Raw genomic sequence first — 27,109 nt, 5'->3', positions numbered from 1 at the left:
GGAATGGAGCCGTTGCTCATATTGTGGGACATTGAGTGGGTAGGAGGGACATGGGGTAACTCAGAGAATGTTGTTCCATGCTCCCTGTCATCTCTGTCTTGAGGGTGCAATTGGGACTGTGGGATGGGCGAGGCCTTGAATGGATAGTCCTCTGGCCAAGCTGTATGCCAGGCCCCAGCTCCTGGTCATCCCGAAAGCCAGGAATCCAGAGGTGGGAGAGAGCTTCAGCCTCATGAGTATGAGCATCTCGAGAACAGTAAACCAGCAGGGGCCAGAGGGTTTCTATCTTCTTCACTGGAGACAGGAGAAAACTGTGTATCTGCCACCCCCTGACCAGGCTTCTCCTTTGGAAGAGAGGACCATGCACATGGTTGTATAAACAGCACTCTGGTGTTGGCAAGTGTGAGAGCATCCCACCACCTGCCAGCACCACCACGGGGGCCATCTCTGCGTGGTGCTCTTGGCCGGTGGCGTTGGATCGGGGATGCACTGCTTCCTGCTTACTCAGCTTGAGACGTGTCCGATGGGAAGAGGCTTCTTGGCAGAAATAGCCACATTTGAGCTAACGGCCCTGCTTTGAACTTCAGACTGCAGCTTTCTCTTACATTCTTTACTGTTCCTGATCACACATCCACCTTTTATTTAACTTCCTTTGAGTCATTTCTCCATGTGGGGCTGAGGTTGGGGGTGATCATCTCATCTAGAGTCGCCACCCCCGGTTCCAAAGCACAGGGTGAGGAGGTCACTGGGGGGCTGAGGCCTGTCCACTTCTGGCCACTGGCGTGGGATGAGGGAATTGGGTGGTTGCTGGTTTGGGGTACCTGCCTCGAACCCCTATGCCCTTGATGAATTTCACTTGGACTTTGCTCACAAAGGAATTTGTCAAAAGCAGCTCCCCACCTTGCACACTCATGAAGCCTGAACCAGGAGACCCCACAACCCCACAGCCCCGCGGGGCAGGGCCTCATTCTGTCTCTGTATCCACCCCCCACCCTGAGCCACTGCCCCGGATGTGCCTTCCTGTGATTACCCATCTCTGTTTGTGCTGTTTTTTGCCTTGTAGTAACTCAGGTTGGTGTGTCCCAAGGGCATAATATGTGTCCAGACCCTGGCATACCTGAAAGGGGCAAAAGACTAGGCTCGGATTTCAGGTAAGACCTGTTCGGGAACTTTCTAATTGCAAAGAAGGGTGGCTTGCCTGGTTGGGGGGAAGACAAGGGCTGGCCTTCTTAGAGGTACAATGCAGAGGACAGTATGGGTTTAAGAATAGACACTTTTTGGAAAAGAACTGTGGCCTCTGGCATTCTTTCCTGGGCCAGTCCTGGGACCGGTGCCTGTAGGCTTTAGGGGAAGGAGAGAGCAGCAGACTGCTAGTGTTACCCAGCAAAACTATCCCTGGGCTACAGGAACTGCCCTCACCAGTAACGACGTGCCAGCGGCAGCTTATATCTCCATGATCTGGAGATCCTAGGGCCCCAAGATGGCGCATCTTGCAGTGTTTCTAATAATCAAACTATCTTCCCATAATCCTCCATTTTCATTAAAGTTTATGGGTACCATCCACCCACTCTTAGCTGTCCTAATTGGTACTTATCTCAGAGCATGGCTCTTTTGTTCACAAAGTCACCTTTTAACTCAATCCTAAGACCATTAAATGGTCCCCCCCCCCCAAAAAAAAAAGATGAAGAGCAGACATTCCTCTCAGTGGAGATTTTAAGTGATACAACAGTGGAGTAGAGATGAAGGGCCAGAGGGAAAATAATGTTTGGCGTGGTGCTTGTGTGTGGAGCAGGGAAGGACTTGGGTGGGCCTCACAGACTCAGGGCTGAGCTCACAGAAACACCTTGTCTCCCAGGTTAGGATCCAGCGTCCAGTTCACCTGCAGCGAGGGCTATGACCTGCAAGGGTCCAAGCGGATCACCTGTATGAAAGTGAGCGACATGTTTGCGGCCTGGAGCGACCACAGGCCAGTCTGCCGAGGTGAGGGCGCCCTGGGAGAAGGAAGCTGGCCAGAAACCAGGATGGGCAGGGAGGATGGAGCCCAGCTCCTGGTCCCTAAGGGTACAGGCTTGCGTCCAGACTGGCTCACCTCACTCTTGCTGTGTTCCAGGCCTTGGGTTCTGCATTCATTGACTAACTTGAAACTACATTTGGTTAGCACCTTCTCTGTATCAAGGTCTGTGCTAGGATCAGAGGTGGGGATGAGAGACATGGCCTCTGCCCTGCGTGGACCTTACAATCAGGTGGGGGAGGCACATATGAAGCAGGTTGCTAACTTATGGCACAAATACATCTCAACTACACCTCACATGGAAGGGAAGTCACCTTGTGTAACATTACCTTGATTCCCTCCATTGTAACACATTTATACCCTAAACCTTCCATCTCAATGCCTTTGTTTCTTTCCACATGCTCAGTAATCCACAGACCTGTCACCTCGAGAAGAATGTTCTTAGCTAGGCAAGAATCATATGGACCATGATATCAGAAGGCTCCTCCATGGGATTCTTCTAACCTCACACCTGGGCATCTTGTTTTCAAAGACCCACCCCCCCATCCCTAGCCATCATATGGCCCGAGGCTGGGCTGCTGGAGCCCCTGTCCCCGCATCTTAAAATAGTAGACCTGAATGTTTTCCTTCCCTGGGACAGGACAGCAGCTGCTTCTATGGTAGAGAAGCCCCTGGCCTCATCCCTCAGGGCAGCGGTAGCTGGCTTTTCATTTCCTCTGCTCTGTGTGCATCTCCTTTCCACTGTTTGTGCACATGACCAGAGCTCAGTTCTTGGTGCAAGAGTGCAAGAGTGAGCAGTCTCTCTGGAGATTGTGAACGAAGCCAACAGTTGCTCTTTTGAGGGCCCCTGTGGAAGAGAAGGTACATTGCCCGCCATAAATTTATGTTCAATTTAAGAAGGAGATGCTTGGCCTCTCTCCAGGCTTATGTGCCAAGATGAAATTGATGCACAGAGAGGGGTCCAGGGGAAAGAACTTGGATGATGATTACACTAAGGAAGGGACAGATTTGGAGCTGAAACCCACTCCCTTTTTAAAAATGTGTTATTGAGTAATCTTGAAGAAGGTCATGAAAATACCTTTGAAAGAAGCCTCAGATGTATTCATTCTCACTCAACTTCGAGGTGGCCATGACCCACAATTAGTAATGTACTTTGTGTTCCTACTGATTGTAGCTATATTATTTCAAGGATTCCACTTAACTAATATTTTTAAAAAATCAAACAAAAGACCGAGTCTTAGGTATAACTCTCAGCTTTGCCACCAGCTAGCCATGGGCAGTTTGGCAAATCATCTATTTTCCTTGGCCTTATTTTCTTACCATTTATATAATGGTACCTCCCCTAACCATCTTGTATTAATTTGAGAGTTATGAATATGGAAACATCTTGTGAATCAGAATGAGTTTGACAAGAAAAGGAGTAGCCTCACGCTAGAATATGGGCTCAATAGAGCAAGAATGCCTAGAATGGGGCCTGGCACATAGTAGGTGTTCAATAACAGATGTTGAATGAATAATTGAATGAATGAATAATCAGAGCAAACACTCCCAATTCCAGGGAGCCAAGAAACGAGCTATGTAGAAAGGCATGGAATTATCATGTCTGAGGAAAAAAAGGACCCTGGGCCAATCTATTTAACAAAATTTCTTTTGAGGAATCAGAGTAACATTGCCTTTGGACAGTAGTGGAATCTAGTCTTTCCCAAAAACCTTTTTATTGGCAGAAGATTCTTCTTTTAGGAAGGGTGGTGGTTTATGTGAATATGCCCAGGGAAGAACTGGCATTTTGGAAGGAAGTTCAAAGTCAAGTTATCATGCTTACCTTTTTCTCCAGAAGTGTTGTGTGGCCCATTCAGGTTTTGTCCAGTGATTTTGACACACTAGACTCTAAATTCTCTGCCACCCTGTTAACTGAGCTTTGGGCTAAGCTTTATGCACCTGTTCTCCTCTCATCCTCTGCTTCTGGGAGGCAGAGGAAAATAGTGGAAAACAAAGCCAGACAGAACTGCAGTCAAATGCAACTCCCACCACTTTGTAGCTGGGTGTCCTCGGGCCAGTTCCTGCACCTCTCTGAATCTCTTTTTTGTCTGCTAAAAAGCAGTGATTCTAGAACATGACTATTCCTTGGCTTTACCTTGAGGCCTAGAGGAGGTGGTGGATTGAAAGTGCTCACTTAGAAATGATGCAGGAGCATCTGCAAGGCTCCCTCATGGCACCATCTGTACATGGCCTCCCCCTGCACCCCCCCGAGCCTGGGAGTACCCCCTCCTCAGCCTCCAGGGCTACAGGGTTTTAGATGCCAGTTCCCTGTCTGTCTTGGCCAGTCGTACCATAATCACACAGTTAGGGGAGGTACACAGACTTTGATCTAGATCACAACTCTGCTGCCTATATTAGCTTGCTGGCCCTGGGTGGGTTCCTGCCTCATTTTGAGCCACAGGGCCCTCATGAACTAGGAAAAGGAAACATCTCCTTCCTCATGCTGGTGACATTTAAACAAGCCATTTTATAGAAGGTAACCAGTGCCAACTGTGGTAGAGAGAGGGGCTTCTCAGCACAGGTTAGAATGCTCTCTCCCCCTCCTGCTTTTTCTCCCCTCCTAACCCCCTGTCATTGGAAGGGAGCAAGAGACAAGGCAAAGCCTCCCAGGTTTGGACTTGGATGACCTGTCCTCAGCTTCCCTGAAGGCTAAGAGCAGAGACAGAGATTAGATTCAAGGGTCCTCTCATTGTGGCAGTTTTGAAAGTTTTTCTTTTAATAATCTCTTGTTTTTAATTAGTTAGAATTATTATCATAATTGTAAATTTTTATAGAAGTCTAAGTGAACCCCACTTTGAGAATAAAAAGGGACAAAACTCTTTGAATTCTAGGATAGCTCTACTAATAAGCAGGTTATCAAAAGATCTCATTCTAAAAAGGATTTACCACTAATAACAGTGGTATTATTTTTCCTCTAATGCATTTAAAATATGATTTGATTTTAAATATTCATTTTCCACACAATTAATTCTGCTAAAACATGGGGCCTGGCAAATAATAGGTTCTCAACAAATGTTGGAGGATGACCTGAATGGATCGGTGATTGAAATGAGCGAACAATATGGGACTGTGCCTTCATTTTGGAATTTGAAATTAGGTATTCACAGGTTTTTCTTCTCTTTCCATCCCACCGAAGAATTAAGTTCCAAAAAGAAAGAAAGAAAGAAAAAGAAAAGAGTTTCGAATTTGATGTGTCCTGGACAAGTTTGATCATCCAAAGTAGACTGAGGGAAATTTGAAACCTACTAATCCTCTTCAACTCTAGATAGGAGCGGGTGCTAGAGTACAGAGCTCATCAGAATCATTTTACAGAGGGAGCCCAATATTTAAAAATCAGCATTTGCAGAAGCCTAATAATAAAACACAGATAATAATAATAAACAGATATTAGATAAAAATAATAAAATAGAGCTTCTTTCTTTGAAGTAGGGGCAAGAGATTTAGGGTTGCCCCTCCCTCACCCCTTTCAACAGCCCCCAAGCTACGTCCAAGGAACCCTGAGGCTCCAGGGAACACTAAACACTATACCGCTTGATAGCATGGAGAGGACCAAATTGACAACCAGGAGACGTGGAGGCCTGGTTTCTTGTGCCCACAAATTGATGTTGACAGAGAATAGGAACCGAGTATCAGCCCTAGATCTATCTCATCGGAGCCATAAAGTAGATACTCAACAGAAAACCACACGTTATCCCTCTCCTTTGTGGAGAACACCCTTGTTTGCTGTACAAATACACATGCATGTATGTGTGTAGAGAGAGGGGCTTCTCAGCACAGGTTAGAATGCTCTCTCCCCCTCCTTTTTCTCCCCTCCTAACCCCCTGTCATTGGAATGCAAATGCAACTCCCACCACATACATATGCACACACACACATATATCGACACATACTTGTATATCTGTATAGAATAAAAGCCTTTTCCCTCCCTTCTCCTATGATCCTCTGTTTTGTTGGAGGGGAGGTAGGTGGGGGGATGGGGTAACTGGGGTGACGGGCATTAAAGAGGGCACATGATGTTATGTTATTATATGCAATGGGTGAATGACTGAGCTCTGCATTTGGAACTAGTATTGCACTATATGTTAATTAATTGAAATTAAATAAAGTAATTTAGTAATTTAAAAAGGGGAATAAAAGCCTTTTTGTGGGTAGAATACCTGACTCAGAGACCTAAATTCAAGTTCCAACCTTGCTATTAACATACCATATGGCACAGGGCAAATTACCAAAATGTTCTGCATCATCTCCCTCATTCTCATAAGACAGAGTGAAATGTGGAGAATATGGCACCAACCAGCGGAGTGAAACAGCATGACACTTACAGGTGGTTGTCTTTCTTCTTGGTGGCCATCACTGGATCAGTTTCCCAAGCCCACTCCTTAAGTACTAATGTTGTTCAGAGTTCTTTTTTCATCCCTCCTCTCCTGTCCCCTCCCCTCTCTCTCCACTCCCCCTAACTCCTACCCCAAATTTCCTTTCTTCTCCTTTGTAGTTATTGCCCCTAGGTAATATACTGATAGCTAAAATACATGCCTCATTGTTCCCCAAGACTTGTACCTATATATTTGTACTAATGATAAAGCTCCCATTTCTTACACTATTTGTATAAAGCATTGCAGTATGCATTTTCCATAATTTCTTTATAAGGAAAACGGCAATATTCACATTTTATGTTTGGCTCAAGCTTGGAATGGTCAGCCTTCTTGCCCAAGGGCACAAAGCTCATGGGTTGAGGTGGAATTCAAACCCTGACTCCAAAGGCTGTCTATTCTACTCAAAAATGGCACCTGGGCAGCCTTTGGAGTTAATATACTGGATTGAACCACACAGAACAACACCCTCTTCCGCACTTTTTGGCAACTTTTATTTTTGTTTAATTGTAAACTCGCAATTTACAGGAAAGGTGCGAAGAACTATACACTCTTTACCCAGATTTAAACAACTAATTTTGAGGACTTAATGAACAAGAAGGAAGCTGAGAAGGATCATTCAGAGAAGTGGAAGAAGAGCCAAGAGACACCATAGAAGCCAACAAATGTGAATTTCACAGAGAAGGATCAGTAGAATCAGGTCCTCCAAAGAGTTCAAGTGCAGCAAAGAGTAGAAAGTAACCACAGAAGTGAAGTGGCTCAACTGAGTGGCAAATGTTTGAAGTTACCTCTGTAAGAAATTGTCAAGGAAACTGAATAAAGACAAGGGAGAAGGCTGACCTGAGCTGAAGCTTCAATTATTATGGAAACTATGAAGCTATGTGGTAGAATTCATCAATGGCAAACATAAGAGTGTTGAGGGTATAGGGTATTGGTAAGGGTCTTGAAGTCCAGACTGGGTAGTGAAGGAAGAGCCAGGTAGAGATCAATAGGCAGGGTGAAATGAGGGAGACAGAGGGCTAGAGGAGCCTATGTTTTGGACAGCAGGTACCTTGAAACCAAGTCACTCTGCTGGGTACAGAGGCAGAAGGGCAAAGAGTAGGATAACAGAGTTTAAGATCTCATAGGTGGACTCTCATAAGTCCCAGAACAGCAAGCCCTCGCCATGCTCATGGACATGGTTGACCTTGGGCAAGAGTACCAGATCTCATGAGGAGAGCTGGCCTCTGAAAGGTGAAGGAGCCATCTCTCTGTTGGAACCAGAAGGGAAGGAGTAGATGAGCACTTAAGCAGATAGGAATTCAGATCTGGAAGGTGGAAAAGAGGGTGTGCCCACCAGATGTCCTTTGTGTCATCCACAGGACTGAAGCAAGATCATCAACTGAGAGTGAGGAGAGGCAAGGGGAAGGGTAAGAGGTCTGGGGGCATGGAGAGGGTATTTGTCTTTGAGCAGAGCATAGAGGTAAATGGCAGAGTCACTGGGTAATATCTAGGATTCTTTGAGGTGGGTAATCATGAATTTATAGTGGTGTCACTCTTTCTACTCATGTGACTTTTTTCTAGCAAATCTTGACTCTATGGGGGCAGGCCTGGAGAATGTAGGTTGAGGGGTTCATCCATGATTGCTGTCACGCAGGCTGATGAAAGGAAAAGGGAGCAAGAGACTTGGGTAGATTTGTAAGAAAATGATCAAAGTGGTGGACTAGCTATGAGATCTAAGTTGGATTAAGTATAGAAGAGAGGAAGGGGAACTTACAGCTATAGAGACAACATTGGTGTCAGTGGGGTGAGGTCTCAATGAAGATCAAAAGAGAGTTCCTCTGGGGGTTTTCAGCTAACATTTGTGGAAGGAGATACTGGGAGGCAGGAGAAAACCCTCCACTGCTGAGGACAGCAGGGAACATACTTGCTTGAGTGGGGAGAAGGAGCCAGCCTTCAGTCCAGGCAGGAGTTGGAGTGGGAGGTTCTGAAAGATGTTGCAGCTACTAATTGGGGTTTGTCTGTCTTAGAATTGGTGATGGGGACATGGTTCAAGAGGCCTAGGGAAGGGGCAAGGAGGGAGGTCAGGAGCAGGAGAGGCGAGGGAAGGCAGCATGGAAGAGGGTGGGAATAAGACTTGGGGAGGAGGGAGAAGACCAGAGGCACTTGCATCTGGAACTGCTTGCTTTCTGGTGCCAAGCTGTTTCCATGCCAGAACTGGCTGTGGGTCCCCGTGGTGTCTCCTGAAGGTCCCCTGGGTTGCTGTCTGCAGAGCTTAGGCACGGAAGGTACTGGAAAAGTCTCTCCTAGAAGTTATCCAGAAGAACATTTGTTGGGAAAAGGCAAATAGAGAAACACAAGCATGTGTTTAGTCATTTATTCAGACGTTGTCTGAGCACCTTCCATTTTGCTAGCCTGTGTGGGTGACATCGATGAGCTATCCATCCACTAGTAGGATCCCAGGGACTGGCTGCTCAAGGGATGTCTGTCTGTCCACAGAAACCCCTGACCCTACCCAGACAGCAGAGGCAAAAAGCAGTGCTCCGTTTTTATTTATTTATTTATTTATTTTTTAAGATTTGATTTATTTGACAGACAGAGATCACAAGTAGAGAGGCAGGCAGAGGGGGAGGGGGAAACAGGCTCCCCACCGAGCAGAGAGTCTGATGTGGGGCTCGACCCCAGGACCCCAGGATAATGACCTAAGCCGAAGGCAGAGGCTTTAACCCACTGAGCCACCCAGGCACCCCTGGTGCTCCTTTTGAAACCTATTTTAAGGTGCCCCATGTTCACTGCATACACGCTGTACTATTTTATGTATGCCCCTCAAAGCCCTTCAAGTGGTAAATGCCTTTTTGACCTGTTCTAATGACCTTCAGCATGTTTCGACAATGCAAATACCATCTAATTTTTAGAAACAGGTGTGAGATGAATTGATTCTGGAGGTGAGGACCTTTAAGGCAGCAAAACCTGACCTTCCAGAAGAGGTATAAATGGTGCTTGTGAATATTAGGAGGAATTCCCTGCAGGGCTAGGGTTCTGAATCCACAAGTCCCCTTTGCAAAGGTGGGTGAGATCATGGTTTTGGTTTTGACGGTCTTTTTCTAACTTGCATACTAATGTCACTACCCCCATTTTACAGACGGTGAAATCAGAGAGGCTTTCCAGCTTAACCAGCAAATGGCTTTCAAATACAGAAGGCTGAGCTGGTAAACCCCACAGCCTATGCTCTCCTTACCATGGTGAGCTGCCTTCAGGCCCACTTGACTACTTGACTGTATCAAGTACAGTCTGAATCTTAGTCGAGTTTCCCAGCACAGAATTATAGGCACAGTCAGTTGTACATGAAGGGAACAGAGGAAAGGGTTCCTCTAGGGCTTTTTTCAAACTTGACTCAACTGCCATTGGAGCTCCTGAGGGAGAAGATCTTTCAGGTGTAAGACTGGGGCCAGCCACCAGAAGGAACGTCCTTGCTGACAGTGTTGACCCAGTAGAGAAAGAGCAGTTGGGAGCCAGCAGCCTCTTACAAATAACCCTCTGAACGCTACTCTGCTTCATTGTGGCTGTTTCCACACCTGCTTCCCCACCTTCCCGCTGGCCCTTTCAAGAGGAGAGGTTGTGTCCTAGATATTTTTCTCTCCCCACATTCTTCCTGGCCCATAACAGTCACTCAATATATGTAGGAACAAGTGTAGGAAATGAGCAGATTAATTATGGCCAGGGGCTGTGGAATCTGCTTCCCAGTTCCTCCAAGAAGGCTTTCCCCGGAAAGGTTTATCGTGGCCATTATCCACCTGCGGAGAGGAGCCCTAGGATGTTTTGCCCCATCAGAGGAAACTAGGTTTGACACCACTTTCATTTTATATACTTAAGCTTGTTGGGTTTGCTCACTATTTCTTTACTGTTAGGTACTTTGCCTACAATTAGGATAAATTGCCATGTGGGCAGCAACGGGACAGACTCCTAGAACTCTTTATTAAAATAGCTGAGCGCTAACACTGAAGAATGATATGGCCAGAACTAAAGAGCACGTTTTTAAAGAAGGCAAACACCTAGGTACAATGTAGTACCTTAACTGTTATCAATTACTACTTAATCTAATTAGTTTAGAAGCTATTTTAAAGAGCTTAATTAGATTAAGCTGTGATTGATAACACTTTATATCTACTTGAGTAGAGTACTTCTTCTAATTCACCTTGAATCTTTATGCTTCTAGTCAAAAGCCTGTTACAGACCTGTGCTGAGAGTGGAGAAGGAATTGGGAAGTACTTGATTGGCACTGAAATCACTCTGGGTGCCTGGCATCAGGGCTGAGCTGGGGGCCTTGACAGTGTCTTTGGGTGCAGGCATTCTGAGACCTCCTAGAGTGGCTTTGACAAGGACATCCTGAGATTGTACTTCAGGAGGCTGAGAACAAATGGGGGAAACATACAGGTCAGAAGAACAAGGGGTGAGAAGCTCAGTACTCCCATAGGTGCCTGGGACCTTCCTAGCTTTAGGTCTGTATGAGTACTACTGGCCCACACCATCCTGGGGGAGATGAGCTGCTCAATCACTGTGGAGTCGGGATAGGGAGTCTTGCTTAGCCTAACCATGGAAGTTCATCATTGCCTACAGAGCAGCAGGTGAGGACTTGTAGGTCTGCCTCTCCACCAGTGTTACCGGAATTTGACTTTCCTTTGAGGCTGCAGGGAACTGGGGAAGGAAATAAGAAGTAGTAATATCTGGGATGGGACTGTACAGACTCCAGGCTCTTCTGGCTGGAAGTAGGAGGGGGGATGGGAACCGAATGTAGTCTAAACTAAGATTCTTGCCTTTCATCTCCTCCCTGCAGCCCGCATGTGTGATGCCCACCTTCGAGGCCCCTCGGGCATCATCACCTCCCCCAATTTCCCTATTCAGTATGACAACAATGCACACTGTGTGTGGATCATCACAGCACTCAACCCTGCCAAGGTAAGGCTCCTGGGGAAGATGGGGAATATCCTGTGGGCAGGTCTGGCTTGGGAACAGTTGGTTTCCAAGGGGTTTCAAACCCAGAACTTGGTGGTGGTAGATTCTCTGCAGGCTATTCTTAAAAATTGTGTTTTATTAAATTTCAGGTAGTTAAAAACATATTTGTAGAACATAAGTAAAATATAAAGAACATCAATACAACAAACAATTTCATAGTCATCTCCCAACTTAAGGGGAAAAAAAAATACAAACATTTACCTTAGTGATGCATGTCCCTCAGCAACCCCATTCCATTTCCTATCCCTCAGGTACCTTGATTGTGTTACTTTTTGTTCCTCTGCTTTTCTTTATAGTTTGTGTGAAAATGTGTATCCTTAAAAATACATTGTTTAGTAATCCAGTATTTGAACTTCATAGAAACATATTCATATCATATATATTCTTAATCAACTTCACTCAAAATTATGCCCCTAAGATTTGTCTGTGTTGGTGTGTGTATTTTGCCCTGTTATATACGTCTCTTCACGTTATTTTACATTCAGTTTTTTCCTGCCCTTTTGTTCTCTCATAAATTTTATCTTGCCAAGATCCACAAAACAACCTGTTAGAATCTTTATTTTAATTATACAAAAACTACAGATCAATTAGAGAAGAACTGATACCTTTAGGATACTGAGTCTTCCCATCTATGAGTATGGTATATCTATTCCCTTAGGGCTGTCAGTAAACTTGCTTAATTTTTTTCTATTATAGATCTTGTTTGTTTCTTAATATATGTTCTTTTAGGTATCTTATATTTATTGTTACTGTTATAAATGATATCTTTTAAAACTTCATTTTCTCCCAAGTTCTTGATAGTATTTAGAGATGCAATTAATTTTTATTATCTGGTTTCTTAATACAGCAACTCATAATAATTTATCTGTGAATTACTTGGGGTTTCTATAAAGAACAAAGAATGATACTTTATTTCTTCCTTTCCAGTCCTTATGCCTTCTCTTTATTTTTTTCTTACCCTAATGTTCTGGCTAGACCCTCCAGTATAATGTCAATCATTGTGATGATGGTGGGCACACTTGTCATTGTTTGATGTTAAATAGAATGTTTTTATCATTAAGTATGATCTTTGCTGAAGTGTTGTTTTTTTTTTTTTTTTTTTTTACTTATGGTTCCTTTCTGACTCTAGTTTTCTAAGTGCTTTTATTGTGAATAAATGTAGAGTTTTATCAAGCACCTTTCTATATCTGTTGATATCATTGTGATTTGCTCCTTAATTTTCTTAATGTGGTGAATTACATTGGTTGATTTTTCTAATGTTAAACCAACTTTTCATTCCTGGGATAAACCCAACTTGGCAATTTAGTATTAGATGCTTAAATAAGCATCTAAGTGTTATAAATGCTTATATTTGATTTGCTAATATGTTGTTTAGTGATTTGCTTCCATTTTGTTAGTGAGATTGGCCTTTTTTTTTTTTCATATTACCCTTGCCAGATTTTCTTCAACAAGATATTGTTAGCCTCATAAAATGATTTGGCAAGTGTATCTTCTCTATCTATCCTATGAGGTTAGTAGTGGAGGTTGGAATAACTTTTACCTTAGAAATTTGGTGAAACTTTTCAGCAGAACTATTTGGATTTGGTGTTCCTTTGTTGGAAGATTTCAAACTATTGATTTAATACTTTTAATGAATAAAGGACTATTAGATTATCTTATTTTTCTCTTGAGTCCATTTTAGCAAGTTTTCAAATTTATTGGCATAAAGTTGTGTATACGATCTCTTGCTATATATATTTTATTCCCTCTTTTATTTGTAATTTTGTATCTCTTTTAATCAATATTGCCAGAAGTTTCACATTTGTTATTCTTTGCAAAGAACCATTTTTAGTTTTGTGAATATTTCTTTTGATATATTTACTTTTTACTTTGGTACAAATTTCCCTCTAAGAAATATTTGGCTACATTCCCACAAATTTTACAGGTAGTATTTCTCTTATCCTTCAGTTCTGAATATTTTCCAATTCCATTATTCCTTTATCTTTCAACAGTGGGTTTTGTTTGTTTGTTTGTTTGTTTGTTTTAATATTTATTAATTTCCAAATAGAGGATTTTTCTGGCTCTCTTTTTGTTATTGATCTAAAGCTTGTGGTCAGAGAATATTGTCTGTATTTGAATCATTTGAAATTGGTCAAGATTTTTAGGATCAGGAATGTTTTTAGGATCAAGAATGTCATTTTTCACATATATTCCTTGTGTGTCTGAAAAATAAGTTGTACTTTGCAGTTTTTGTATTCTAATATCTTCATTGTATCAACCTTGCTAATTGTGCTTATATCTTTTATATCTTCATTGTTTTGCCTTCTTTATCAAGAGAGAGCATATTAAAATCTCCCATATTAAAATTAAAATTAGGTGGTTTGCCTAATATTCCTTGAAATTCTGTCAATTTTTGCCTTATATATTTTGAGACTGTTATTAGAGCATGCAAGTTGAGAATTTTATATCTTGCTGGTGAACTGAACTTTTTCAAAAATAGTTATTTAATGACTCTTTTTACCTGAAGTAATGTTTTTGGCCCTAAAGCTTTTACTACCAATTGTTCCATCAGGTTTTTTTGTTTGTTTGTTTTTTGTTTTGGTTTAATAAACCATTCGTGTTCTCTTGCTTTCAACATTTCTATTTCTTATGCTTTATATATGTCTTGTGTATAGCTGGATTTTTAAAAATCTCCTCTGACAATTCATCCTTCAACTGGAAAATTATACCATTTAAATTATACTATCATTTGTATTTTTTAGGGTTACCCTATATGTCTAGTGTTAATATGCATACTTAGCAAAGTCCAATGTAAGTAGTAATTTTATGTTCCCCCTAAAAAGTCAGAGGTCTTAGAACACTGACTTTAATTACTCCTTCCCAATTCATACTCTATGGTATGTGTATTTTCATGTTGCCTTTCTCTTGCTCACAAGTAATTATTGCTCTTGTTTAATAAAACTAATGTCCATTTAGATTTACTCACACATTTACTGTTTTGTTCACTATTTCTTCTTGCATATTAGCCCTTCTCTTTGGAATTACTTTCTTTCTGTCCAAAATACATGCTTTAGAATTTATTTTCATGTTAATTACAAACTTTCTTAGTTCTTGTTTGTTTTAAAATGTCTGTTCTTCCCTTGTTATTGAAGGAACACTGCTATTCACTAAGTATTTGATTCTTGTTTGATAATTGTGTTCTCTCTGTACATGGAAATGTTATACCAATGTCTTCTAGCTCCTATTGTTGCTGTAAGTTTATTGTCATTCCTTTGTATGATATTCTTCTGGCTGCTTTTATGGCCTTTTCCTTGTCTTTATTGCTCTGCAGTTTCACAATCAAGTGTCTAGTTCTGGGTATCTTGGCATTCATCCTGATTGACTTCATTAAGCTCTGGGATCTGTAGATTATATCTTTCATCGGTTTGGGGAAATTTTTAGCCATTGTCTTTTCAACTGTTTTCTCTTCTTTATTCTTCTCTGCTCCTGAACACCTGACAGGACATGTTAATCTTTCTCACTTCATCTTCTGTGTTTCTTAACTTATATAATTTTCTCTCATTCTTTTCACTATTTATCTGAGCTACATCTAACCTCTGTTGAACTCATTCACTGAAGTTTTATCTTAATTTCAAATAGCACCATTCATATTTTATGAGATCCTATTTGTTTTTTTTTTAAAGATTTTATTTATTTGTCAGAGAGAGAGAGTGAGCACAGGCAGACAGAATGGCAGGCAGAGACAGAGGGGGAAGCAGGCTCCCTGCCGAGCAAGGAGCCTGCCAATGTGGGACTCGATCCCAGGACACTGGGATCATGACCTGAGCCGAAGGCAGCTGTTTAACCAACTGAGCCACCCAGGTGTCCCCTATTTGGTTTTTTTAAAAAAGTGTTCTTGATCATATTTTATAGTACTTTGCCTCCTACTCATATGTTCCTTAATTCTTTATGTTAAACGTATTTATTTTATATTCTGTATCTGTTAATCCCAATATCTGAAGTCTTTGCAAGTTTGATTCTGTTGTCTGTTGTTTCTCACTTCTTGCCCCCCAGAGCCATGTTTCCTTCCTTGTCCTGTCTGTAATTCTTGACTATGTGGTTAGAGGCATAAGCTTTTTCTGTGAGACTTCTTTGAGAGCTGGGTAGAGGTGGTTTCTCCCAGAGAGAGTTTACATTTGCTTCTTCCCAGTGCCTGGGGGCATTATCAGTCAGAAACTTCTCATACTAAATTCTCGGTATGAAGGTTTCAACCCACCCAAGTAATGTGCAAACATGTGAATGCAAACTTATTATGAAAGGGTCTCAGAGGAAGTTTTCTGTTTGCTGTACACTCAGTGTCAAGGTCTCAGATAAGTAATCACCCTCCAGATCCACTCAGAGGGCGTTAGTGGCAGATGAGAAGGAAGGCAGTCTTACTTCTCACTAACCCTCACACTATGGCTGCAGCTTTAATTAGCCCAACTGTATTCAGGGAAGTCATACTACAGTCCCCACTTTTGTGGGTCCTGACCCTTGTCTACTGTTCCCTTTTCTCCACAAGGCTCTGAAAGCCAGAGCTCTACTTCACCAGTTTTTAAAAATGCACTCAAAGCCAAGGCCAGCTTCCTGCTCTGAGTCACAGGATTTGGACTCTGAGTATTCTTACTTTATTAGTCTGCCCAGGCTGTCTTAACAAAACAAAATAGTGTGGCCTTAACAAGGGGCATTTATATTCTCACAGTTCTGGAAGCTAGAAGTTCACAATCAAGGTGCCAGAAAATTTATTTTCTGGTGAAGCCTCTTCCTAGCCTATAGATGGCCTCCTTCTGACATGGCCTTTCCTCTGTATGCACCCAGAGAGAGAAACTCTCTGGTGTCTTCTGCTCCTCTTAGAAGAACACCAATCCCATCGGATTAGGGCTCCACCCTATGACCTCATTTAACTTTAATTACCTCTGTTAAGGTCCCATCTCCAAATCCCATCACACTGGAGGTTAAGGTTTTAAGAACCAAGACTGAAGAATCATATCTTCCTTCCTGCAGACATCAGGGAAGATGCATAATGTGGTCCTAATCCTAGTCACTGACCCACAGGAGAGATACAGGTGTGTCTGAGGACTGCATGTCCAATCACCCTTGTAATGTGCTCCTCAGTGAAAAGCCTAGTCTCTCCAAGTTCACAGTATTTCTTATGAGATGAGCACTCACTCATTCATTGACTATAGATATGATCTCTGCCCTTGAGGAACATGTACATAGGAAAGATGACAGGCACTTAAATAAAAAACTAGAGTATGGGTAAATGCTGATGGGGGAGTGTCCAGTTTGCTATCATAGAAAATATTGGAAGGGGCCACTAACTGGAATGTCAGGGAACTTTTCACATTCGAGCAGGGTCTGCAAGGATGAGTAGGCTTGGAAATCCGTATCTGAGTGGATGCATGTGCAAAGGCACTGAGGTTTAGAACAACCTCTCAGAACTAAAAGGAATTCAACATGTCTGGGTCAAGATGAGGATGGAAAGTTCACTGGACCCAGATCATATGGAACCTATATGCTCAGCATAGAGCCTTGGGTTTTGTCCTGAAACAGATTTTTAAGAGCAGAATGTTAAATTATTAGTAGTAACAACAATAGTTATGTCTTACTGTATGCATGTCATATGCCATACAGTAGAGAAGGCTGAACTAAGCCTTCTCTATAACTGATTTTATTTCATTCTCTTCATAGCACAATTAATTAGGTGGTAAGAAACCCACATGATAGATGAGGAAACTGAATCATGGATAGATTAATGGGTAGGAAACTGAGCCACTGTCATAGCCAATAAGTAACAGCACCAGGATTTAAACCCAGTCTTTGTGGTTCTACTGCCCATGCTTTCACCAGTTGGACTATGCTGCTGGATGGAACAAGGTCCCAGGAAAAATGGGAGGGCATGGGACTGACAGCACTGAGATCAGCCTTGGAAAAGATGAGGGTCATCCTTTCTTCTGAACAAGAGCAATATCAGGAAGGTCTGAATTTTTGAAATGATTCTGGCAGCAGTGGAGAGGATTTCAGAGGGATCCTGGAAGGAACAAGACCAGTTAGGAGGCAGAAACAGTTACCCAAGTAAGAAAAATGGAGACAATCACCAAGGTTTTGGAAACATGGAGGGGAGAGATATTTAAGAGAACTGTAGGGAATGGAATGCAACTTGGTGACTGACTGGATATGAGGATGGAGGGAGGAGGAAGGTCTTATCCAACATTGTATCCCAGGTGACCAGCACAGTGCCTGGCACATAGTGGACACAAGGAAAACATTGATTCAGTGAGCAAATGAATGATGTGCAATACTTTCTGACTTGGACCAATGGGAGGCTTTAAAAGGAAATGGAAAGGGAGAGACATGCTTTACAGGGTCAAGAGGAAAACATGGTATATTTGAAGTGGCTGTGTTTCATGCAGTGACATTTAGATGTTACCCAGTTGGAAACTGGGTAAATCCGGGTTTAATAGAGAGATTGAGTGTTACCTCCTCAACACTTGGGTGAGAATAGAAGCCTAACGAGTAGACAACACTTCCTGAAGAAAGCAAAGAGAAGAGGAAGATTCCGAATGGATCTGGAAACACCACGCTTAGAGAGAAAAGAAATCCAGTCTAAGACACAGAGGAAGTACAGCGTAAGGTAGGAGGAGAATCATGCCACAGAAGGAGAAAGTTTCCAACCAGAATATGCCTGACAATGGTGGTAAGAAGCAACTGTTGCTGGAAAAGGACAGAAAAGAAACCATTGGCTTTGGCTTTGAAAGAGAACCTTTCAGTGAAGCTTTGAGGACAGAAACAGCCACAAGATGAGGAGAGAATGGGCAGGAAAGGAGGCTCTAGGAGTAAGGAGTCCAGACAGCCACTCTGACAAGTTTCAAGGTGATGTGAAGGAAGGAGCAAGAGCATGAGAGGGAGGTAAAGTGGACAGAAAGCTTAGGGCTACTTAGAGTGTTTGTTTAGAATGTTGGAAACTGGAGTATGTTTGCAGGCTAAGGGCAGAGCAGGTGAAGAGGAAGAGGGTGAGGTTGTAGGAGGATCTGAAGTAAGTGAGAGTCACTTGGGACTGAGAATGCAGGGACTATCTTGCACGGAACAGGAGAAGAAGGATGGTACTAGGAGGAGAAGCTGGGGTTTTGCCTGCAAGCATGCACAGCAGGACAAATGTCTGCCCCTCCTTATGATCCTGAGATGATTACTCATCCCAGGCACCTGGATATCCGTGGACATGAGGACTCTTGCTAGAATTCCATCCTCCTTGTAGGACCTCCTGTGGGCTGAGCTTGAGAGGGAGCTGTGAATGTTCCAGTAACTAGGGCCCCCCAAGGGCTATAAGAATGTCCAAAGAGAAACGAAATTCTCTGGTGTAGAAATGGCCAAGAATATGTCAAGATACCAGCATTGACTGAATACATATGGACCACGCAGCAACACATTGTGAGGATAAGAACTTAACAGTCTTAATGGGGTGGCAGGTGAGGGTTATGTCTCTACTCAGTAAACTAAGAATGAAGCAATTAAAAAATACCCAGGCCATCCTCTTGGAACCTTGGCAGATTCAGGGAGAAGAAAGAAGGCTCAGAGCAAGTGAAGTTGGCCCACTCCGAGTGGCTCCACATTCTCCCTTTGATTGAGATGTCCTTGAAAAATGTAAGCCCCACCTTGGCCATTTGGGCTATCTTAGTTCTTAGAGTCATTCTACTCACAATACTATTTCTTATTTTTCTTTTTTTTAATTTTTTAAATTTATTTTCAGCGTAACGGTATTCATTGTTTTTTGTACCAGACCCAGTGCTCCATGCAATCGATGGCCTCTCCAATACCCACCACCTGGTTCCCCCAACCTTCCACCCCCCACCTCTTCAAAACCCTCAGATTGTTTTCAGATGGCTATCAGACACATGAAAAAAATGTTCATCATCACTAGCCATCAGGGAGATTCAAATTAAAACCACATTGAGATACCACCTTACACCAGTTAGAATGGCCAGAATTAGCAAGACAGGAAACAACATGTGTTGGAGAGGATGTGGAGAAAGGGGAACCCTCTTACACTGTTGATGGGAATGCAAGTTGGTGCAGCCTCTTTGGAGAACAGTGTGGAGATTCCTCAAGAAATTAAAAATAGAACTTCCCTATGACCCTGCAATTGCACTACTGGGTATTTACCCCAAAGATACAGATGACGTGAAAAGAAGGGCCATCTGTACCCCAATGTTTATAACAGCAATGGCCACGGTCGCCAAACTGTGGAAAGGACCAAGATGCCCTTCAATGGACAAATGAATAAGGAAGATGTGGCCCAAGTACACTATGGAGTATTATGCCTCCATCAGAAAGGATGAATACCCAACTTTTGTAGCAACATGGATGGGACTGGAAGAGATGATGCCGAGTGAAATAAGTCAAGCAGAGAGAGTCAATTATCATATGGTTTCACTTATTTGTGGAGCATAACAAATAGCATGGAGGACATGGGGAGTTAGAGAGGAGAAGGGAGTTGAGGGAAATTGGAAGGGGAGGTGAATCATGAGAGACTATGGACTCTGAAAAACAGTACTATTTCTAATCTTCAGAAATACCTGGAGAGAACTTAAGACACAAATTCCAGAACTCTTTCCTCCAAGATAGGATTCTGTGGATCTGGGATGGGTGCCTGGAGCCATACCTTGAAAGGGCATGCTGGTGGCTGTGACCAGCCAAGCTTGTGTGCTAAACAATAATCCCCTTGCCTCACAGCAAAGCACACAGAGGGACTCCCCTCCTAGTCCCCCACTCAGGCAGCCCTGGCTTCAACCATGCTGAACTCCTGGGTCATAGACACATGCAGTCCTTTCAGACCTCTGTCTGGACACACCAGTCCCAGTGTGCCTTCCCTTCCCCTCTAGGCAAGTTTCTGTCCCTCTTTGACACACAGTCCAAATACCTCCTCTTCTGAGAAGCCCTCTTAATTTCACCAGGTCTTGGTTCTTCCTCCATTCCTACAGCATTGCATCAGCACCTTTTGTCTGTGTATGTATCATGTCACACTGGGTTTAGACTCTCTTTCCCGCACAGCCCAAGAGCACCCTGAAAGCAGGGACAGTGCTTGGCACAGGAGGAACGTGGCAGATGTTTGAATACATTAATGATTGACAGAGGAGCTCTGTCCCCATGTCAGATAGCTCCCCATGGGGCCCTTGGGCTGACTCCTGTCAGAACCTCTCACCTGGGCTTCCCAGAAGACACACTGATGGAATTTCTGCAGTCAGAACTGAAGCCCAGACTTGTGTCCTACCTGCACACATCTGCCTTTCTTTTGCAGCTCCTCAGTATGAACTTGAGACCTATATATAATCTGATTTGTATGTGAACCTCGCTGGTTTTGAGCAGGAAAGTCTATCCACCTATACAAGAGAAGAAGTAAAAGCAAGGCAGATGGGGGGGGGGTGGCGAGGAAGAGTAGGGGAGGAGGGCATGGACCTGAGAGAGAAAGAAAAGCTCATTTCATGAACTTCAAAGCCAAAGATAACAGGGTTTTTTTTTTTTTTCATTTATTTATTTTCAGCATAACAGTATCATTATTTTTTCACCACACCCAGTGCTCCATGCAATCCGTGCCCTCTATAATACCCAACACCTGGTACCCCAACCTCCCACCCCCCCCCGCCACTTCAAACCCCTCAGATTGTTTTCAGAGTCCATAGTCTCTCATGATTCACCTCCCCTTCCAATTTACCCCAACCCCCTTCTCTCTAACTCCCCATGTCCTCCATGCTTTTTGTTATGCTCCACAAATAAGTGAAACCATATGATAATTGACTCTCTCTGCTTGACTTATTTCACTCAGCATAATCTCTTCCAGTCCCGTCCATGTTGCTACAAAAGTTGGGTATTCGTCCTTTCTGATGGAGGCATAATACTCCATAACAGGATTTTTTTTTATTATTTCCTCCTCCGGGATAACCAGTGTCCTTCTTCCCTTTGTGCATCTGAAGAATTGGGAAATCCCTCTCTGGGCAAATGATTGCTTGCTAGTGAAAATGCCAGGAACACATTTGTTAGCCCATTTGCTCACTCAGTTATTCATTCAGCTAACATTGACTTGTGCCCACTCTGTGCTGGGCCTTGTATGAGATGCTAGCTGGCCACCAGAGGACTTTCCTCTAAGTACCCCCAAGCCCATTCCTCATCACCCCTTAATGGCCTCCTCCAAGTCCTCAACCTGATTCTGTTCCTCTCACAATTGTCTTCACCTCACATCACCTCTGGGCATTCCTCTCTCCCCACACCTGGCTGTGATCTTGGTATCCTCACACCCCCTCTTCTGTTCTTGAAGGCAAGCCCTGGTCCTCCTCTAGCCAGGACTTTCTGTGGCCCTCATATTGTTCCATCTGTTTGCTTCCCCAACTCCAGCACCCATCACACTCTATGGTGTTTTCCATAGACTCACGCATCTCCTCTTCTAGACTGTGGGATCTCTCAGAGCAGTGGCCATGTTTAACTTGCCTATTGTCGCCTCTCCAAAACCCAGCACCTGGCAAGTGCATTTTAACTTTTGAATGACTACATGAATAAATGAAATCATCAGTCAGTGAGTAAAGAGCCAATGAATGGATGAACAGGTTTACTACTCTCCTAACTTAAGGGGCCATATAATAACAGTGTATAAGCCAGATGTGGCCCAAGGGCCATGGTTCTCCAACCCCTGAAAATTCCAGAACATCTGAAAGTTTTCCGTCTCTGCCCTGAGCTTTCTTTCCCAGCCTCCTCAAGGGTGCTGGAGGCTGTCATGTTTTAACTCCTGAGGTTAAGGTCAGCTTCCCACTGGCCTCCCCTCTTCCCCACACTGGACCTCAGCAAGGTCCAGCCAGGAATCATTATGCAGGCTGTGCCCAAGAAAAGAATATTCCCTTCCTTTCATGGAGCTAATGGTCAAACTGACAGCAGAATTCATAAGCCAAGGCTGGTTCAGCCAAGGTCAGCCCTCAGGGGCTCAGAGAAGTGCTCTGAGGAGGAAAAGGGGAAATGAGACTAGGGCAGAGCATTGTAGAATGGAGCTCTAACTAGCTAGGAAAGCCATTCAGCCTAGGTTGTCCTTGCCAAGGTGCTAAGCTTTATCCTGATGGAAAGATGAAAAGTCTTTCTTCAGAACCTGTAGCTCTTAGGCTGTGATTGGCTATGAACTACAGAAAATGCCTCCACAGAAGCTGAAACAAAACACAGTTTATTTCCCCATATACCAAAGGTCCAGAGGTGAGGAGTCCAGGGCTGGTTTAGCAGTTCCTTCAGTGTCTCCAGCACCTTCGGGTTTTCCCTCTGCCATTCTTTGTGTGCCATTCTCTCTTCTCATGATCACAAGAAGGCTGCTCCAGCTCAGTCCTCACATGTGCATTCCAGGAAAGCAAGGAGAAAGAGGTAGGAAAATCCCATGAGGGCTCTTCAGCTGTGTGTCATTGCCCAGAACCCACTACTTAGCTGTCCTTAGCTCTGAGGTTAGCTAAGTATGTTGTCTCTCTCCAAACTCAGAGTTCTGTTAAATATGGATAAAAAAAAGGGAGAGACATTGAAAAAACCACTGTCCATGTCTGTCACAGAATCCCAAAACATGAAGTAGATCAGAAGGAACTGCTTTGGTAAGAGCAGGGCTGTACTGACTCTGGCTCCTGCTCTCCCTTGGTTCATGGCTGCTTAGGTAACTTTATGTAACTTTGGGGTACCTGGGAACCCAGTTTGAATCTCGCTCTATGCCAGAGGTCAGCAAACCTTTTCTGTAAAGAGCCAGATTATAAATATTTTAGGCTTTGAAGACCATGTGAAGTTTTTGTTACACATTTTTCTTTGTAGTGCTTTGTTTTTTTAAAACCTTTAAAAATGTAACACTTCCTAATTCAAGGGACCATATAATAACAGTCCATAAACCAGATGTGGCCCAAGGGCCATGGTTCTCCAACCCCTGCTCTAAAGGATCCTGGGGCACAGAGTTTGGGTACAGAGTGAAGTATGGCAGCAGAGACTGGGAGCCCAACAAGGAGGCTCTTAGAAAAATTCGGTCTCTGGACAAAACTGTCTCAGGTTAGGTCTTTTGGACTCCAGCTTCAAAAAAAAAAAAAAAAAAATGCCTGTGAGCTGTCAGATCCTCTGCAGCCTCCCCAAGACATTGGGCACAGGCTGGCAGGCCCAGGATCTCAGTCCTTTGGGTGATCTCAGGCAGTGTTCAGGAAGCAAGGGCTGTCTCCAGGATCCAGGGAGGGCACTCCCTTTGCTGTTGCTCCCATCCCCCACTGTTCCAGGAAGGCAGCTATATGCTGAGGCTATGGTCTCCAGACCCCTGGCCCTGGCCCACCCCCCATCCCCACACTGTGCACCAAACACAAGCTCAGGCTCCCTCGAAGCCCTCCTGCCATTCCCAGGCCTGGGAGTAGCCTCCCGGCAAGTCTCCCTGCCAACAGTTCTCCCTTCCATGCTGAGGTGTAGCTTCCCCTTGTCTTCACCATCAAGTCCAGCCCATCCATTCAGGCCCGCCAGGTATAAGCCAACTACAGACTCAGCCAGGCTGTTCTCACCCTCCACCCCTCTCCTGCTCCAGCTGCCTGCCCTACTTTTTGCTCCCAGTTCACCGCTCACCACATCTCCTGCACGGAACCCCCACCCTTCTCCATCCTGTGAGGCCCAGCGCACCCACCTCCTCCACATACCCCCTCACGTCTCCCCCTTCTTTGTGATCCCCAGCACTCACCGCCTGCCCCATGCTCTCAGCTTTGGGATTCTGTTCTACATTGCTAGGCAAGTGAGATAACTTCTGGGGAACAGCTGGCTCGGTGCTTGGCACATGGCAGATGCTCAGTAATTACATCCTAGATGATGGGTTCATTTATCCCTTTATCTGATGGGTGTAAATTGGGTATCTGAGCCATGTACAAATATGCCTCTTTGATCACGCCTATTTCATGTGCTGCCACTCTCCTTGCCTCAGAAAGACACTTTGCGAGTTTGATTGATCTGCATGTCAGTTAATGAGTCATTATAGGTTCCTGCCTTTAAACAAAGGCCAAAAAGAGGAGAAAAAAAAAAATGAAAGCATCAGTACATGGTGCACGGGGGGACTGTCCCAACACTGCAATGTTATATCTGTCGTACAGTCTACTTGGTGTAATTAGCCCCTGCGTTAGGGTCAGAGGCTCTAAAATATTGTTCACATCAATGGCTGCTCTGACCAATGATGTGAATCATTTTATGGCTCTGGGTTCTGGCCTTCAAAGCAGTATTTTCCCATCATAGACATAATAATCCCACACTCCCTCGTTTGGAGGTGGCTCGCTGAGCCAGTATCCTCTGCCCCGAGGCTGGCTGCAAGGGGGTCATGGTGGCAAGAGGGTGCCTCCAGGACCATCACTCCCTGCAGAGACCAGGCCCCTCCTCCTGCAGAAGGCACTGCACCCTTGCACTATTTTATACGCATCAAGTGTTTGCCAGGCTGCTGGGATTCAGCAAAAGAGCTTAGGGAAGGTTTGAGAGGGTCAGATGTGGTCCCTACCTGGTGGACCCGAGACCTCGCTAGAGCTGCTGTGAGGCAGTGAGTGGCAAAGAGTCTGGCCTCTGGCTGCTGGTGAGGCCCAGTTCTACCACTCAGCTGTGTGATCTTAGGCAAGTGGCATAACATCTCTGTGCCTGGGTTTTTCCATTTGTAAAATGGAGGTATTTGTAGTTGCGGTTGTTGTGAGTTTCCCTGAACTGATGTGTCCTAACTGCCCCAAACAGTGTCGAGCATGTGGTAGAGGGTCCATGCTTGTAAGAGAACTTGATCAAGAACTATGATTAAGTGTCTCAAAGAATCTCATTGACCGGGAGTCAACAGGCTTGCCCCTCTGGGCTCAAACTAGTTCATTGCTTGATTTTTTAAATTGTGTGCATGCTGTCTATGGGTACATTCATGCTACAGCAGCATAGGTGTCTGCACAGGGCAAAATAATTACTCTGTGGGCCTTTACAGGAATGGTTTGCCAGTCTTTGTTCTAGACAGTAACTCTGGTGGGGGACCGAGGGCCTAGCCATTGTTCCATGCAGGAAAACCAGAAACGGTTTGGAAAACATTCTCTGGTTCAGCACTATCTAAGTCCCTGGACTGTGGCTGGTACAGTGACAGGCAGGGGCATCAGAGGCAGGAAGACTGGTCCCTACTCCCCCTACCCCCCCAGAAGTTCCTGGTGTAGTGGAGGAGCGGGTAAACAGATTAGTACCAGAGCGGTAGGTAAATGCGGACCCAGAGGTGAGGGAGGGGTATGGGAGCACCTGGTGAAGACAGGGCCTGGGGGAAGAGACGTTGCTAGCAGAGCCAGCAGGGAAGGAGGGGTCTGTGCAAACCACAGTTGGAACTGGCCAGTATAAGGGGGTACCCAGGAGCTCAGGGAGCCACACTGACTTGCAATGGGGAGGGCCGCAGGGAGCAGATACACTGGGCCCCTCAGTGTGTGTCTGGCTTAGAGATGGTGATGTCAGGACAGGACCAGGACCAGGGAGGGTGAGAGGGGAAGGAGATTCCGGGCCGAGCAGATGGTCCTGTGGTGATGCCGTGGGCCATCAGGGAGTGAGAGGGGTGAGCTGGCCTAAAATGGGACAACCACAGGAGTAAAGGCATCCCCACTCACTGCTGACTGTTCTGTGCCATTCCTCCTTCCTAACACACCCCAGCTGTTGCCTGCTGCAGGCCTACCTCCCCACTCCTCCATGTGACTGCCACAGCCCAGAGATCGCTCTCCTTTAAAGCATCCTTTAACCTTTCTTCCAACCAGTGCCACTCATCTCCTCCGCTATCCTGTTCTGTGCTCGCAGGTGTTCTTATACAGAGATGCTCATAAGAACGCCATGCCCAGTATGGAGGGGCCTCAGACATGGCAGCTGGGCTGATGAACCAGTGTAGCAGACGGTGGCTTCTGAGGTCCCTGAGGGCACTGGGGGTGAGGCTGTACCAGCACCCTAGCAGTATGTAGGTTCCCATAGAGGAGGCCTTCACAATAGGGAACATCTATCCATAGAATTCTCTATTTCTTGAGCTGTACAACAGAACACAGAGTAACATCTTCAGCCTTCCCACTGGAGATGGAAGCTCTTCATCACACTGGAGCTGCAGATGAGTGGATAGAGAAGATGTGGACAATGTCTGCAGTGGAGTATTACTCACCCCTTAAAAAGAATGTCATCTTGCCATTTGTAAGGACGTAGGTGGATCTAGAGAGTATACTACTGAGCAAAACAAGTCAGTCAGAGAAAGACTATACCATGTGATTTCATTTATACATGGAATTCAAGACACGAAACAATCATAGGGTGAGAAAAAAGAGAGGCAAACCAAGAAACAGACTCTAGAGAACAGCCTGATGGTTACCAGAAGCGGGGGTGGGGGGTGGGGAATAGGGTATGGGATTGAGGGGCACCCTTGCTATGCTGACCACCGGGTATTGTATGGAAGTGTGGTATCACTGTATTGTATCCCTAAAACTGATATTACTCTGAATGTTCACTAACTGGAATTTAAATAAAAACTTAAAAAAAAAAAAAAACAGAACAGGCAAAAAGAAGCCCAGAGTAACCATTAGGAGTGGAGCCTCCCCGTGTCCCATTTTGTGCATGGCAATACCTCTCACTCTTCCAGGGACCCACAGGTCATCCTGAATCCCTCCCTGTCCCTTGGTCCCCACACCCACACAGTCACAAAGCCCTGAACACTGCC

General features: G+C 44.5%; 1 protein-coding gene across 4 annotated transcripts in view; it reads left to right on the top strand.

The window, feature by feature from the left end:
• Positions 1 to 27,109, top strand: part of CSMD2 (CUB and Sushi multiple domains 2) — a 600,967-nt gene that overhangs the window by 310,908 nt on the left and 262,950 nt on the right. For all 4 annotated transcript variants that reach the window (XM_045064163.1, XM_045064162.1, XM_045064161.1 and 1 more), the window contains exons 8-10: positions 1,064 to 1,151; positions 1,856 to 1,980; positions 11,234 to 11,355. In XM_045064163.1, the coding sequence (XP_044920098.1) occupies positions 1,064 to 1,151; positions 1,856 to 1,980; positions 11,234 to 11,355 (335 nt within the window). The remainder of the gene's footprint in view (positions 1 to 1,063; positions 1,152 to 1,855; positions 1,981 to 11,233; positions 11,356 to 27,109) is intronic.

Source organism: Mustela putorius, unplaced genomic scaffold (assembly GCF_011764305.1).
Source record: "Mustela putorius furo isolate JIRA1106 unplaced genomic scaffold, ASM1176430v1.1 tig00003853_pilon_pilon_pilon, whole genome shotgun sequence".
Lineage (NCBI taxonomy): Eukaryota > Metazoa > Chordata > Mammalia > Carnivora > Mustelidae > Mustela > Mustela putorius.
This window is presented reverse-complemented; position numbering and strand designations above follow the sequence as displayed.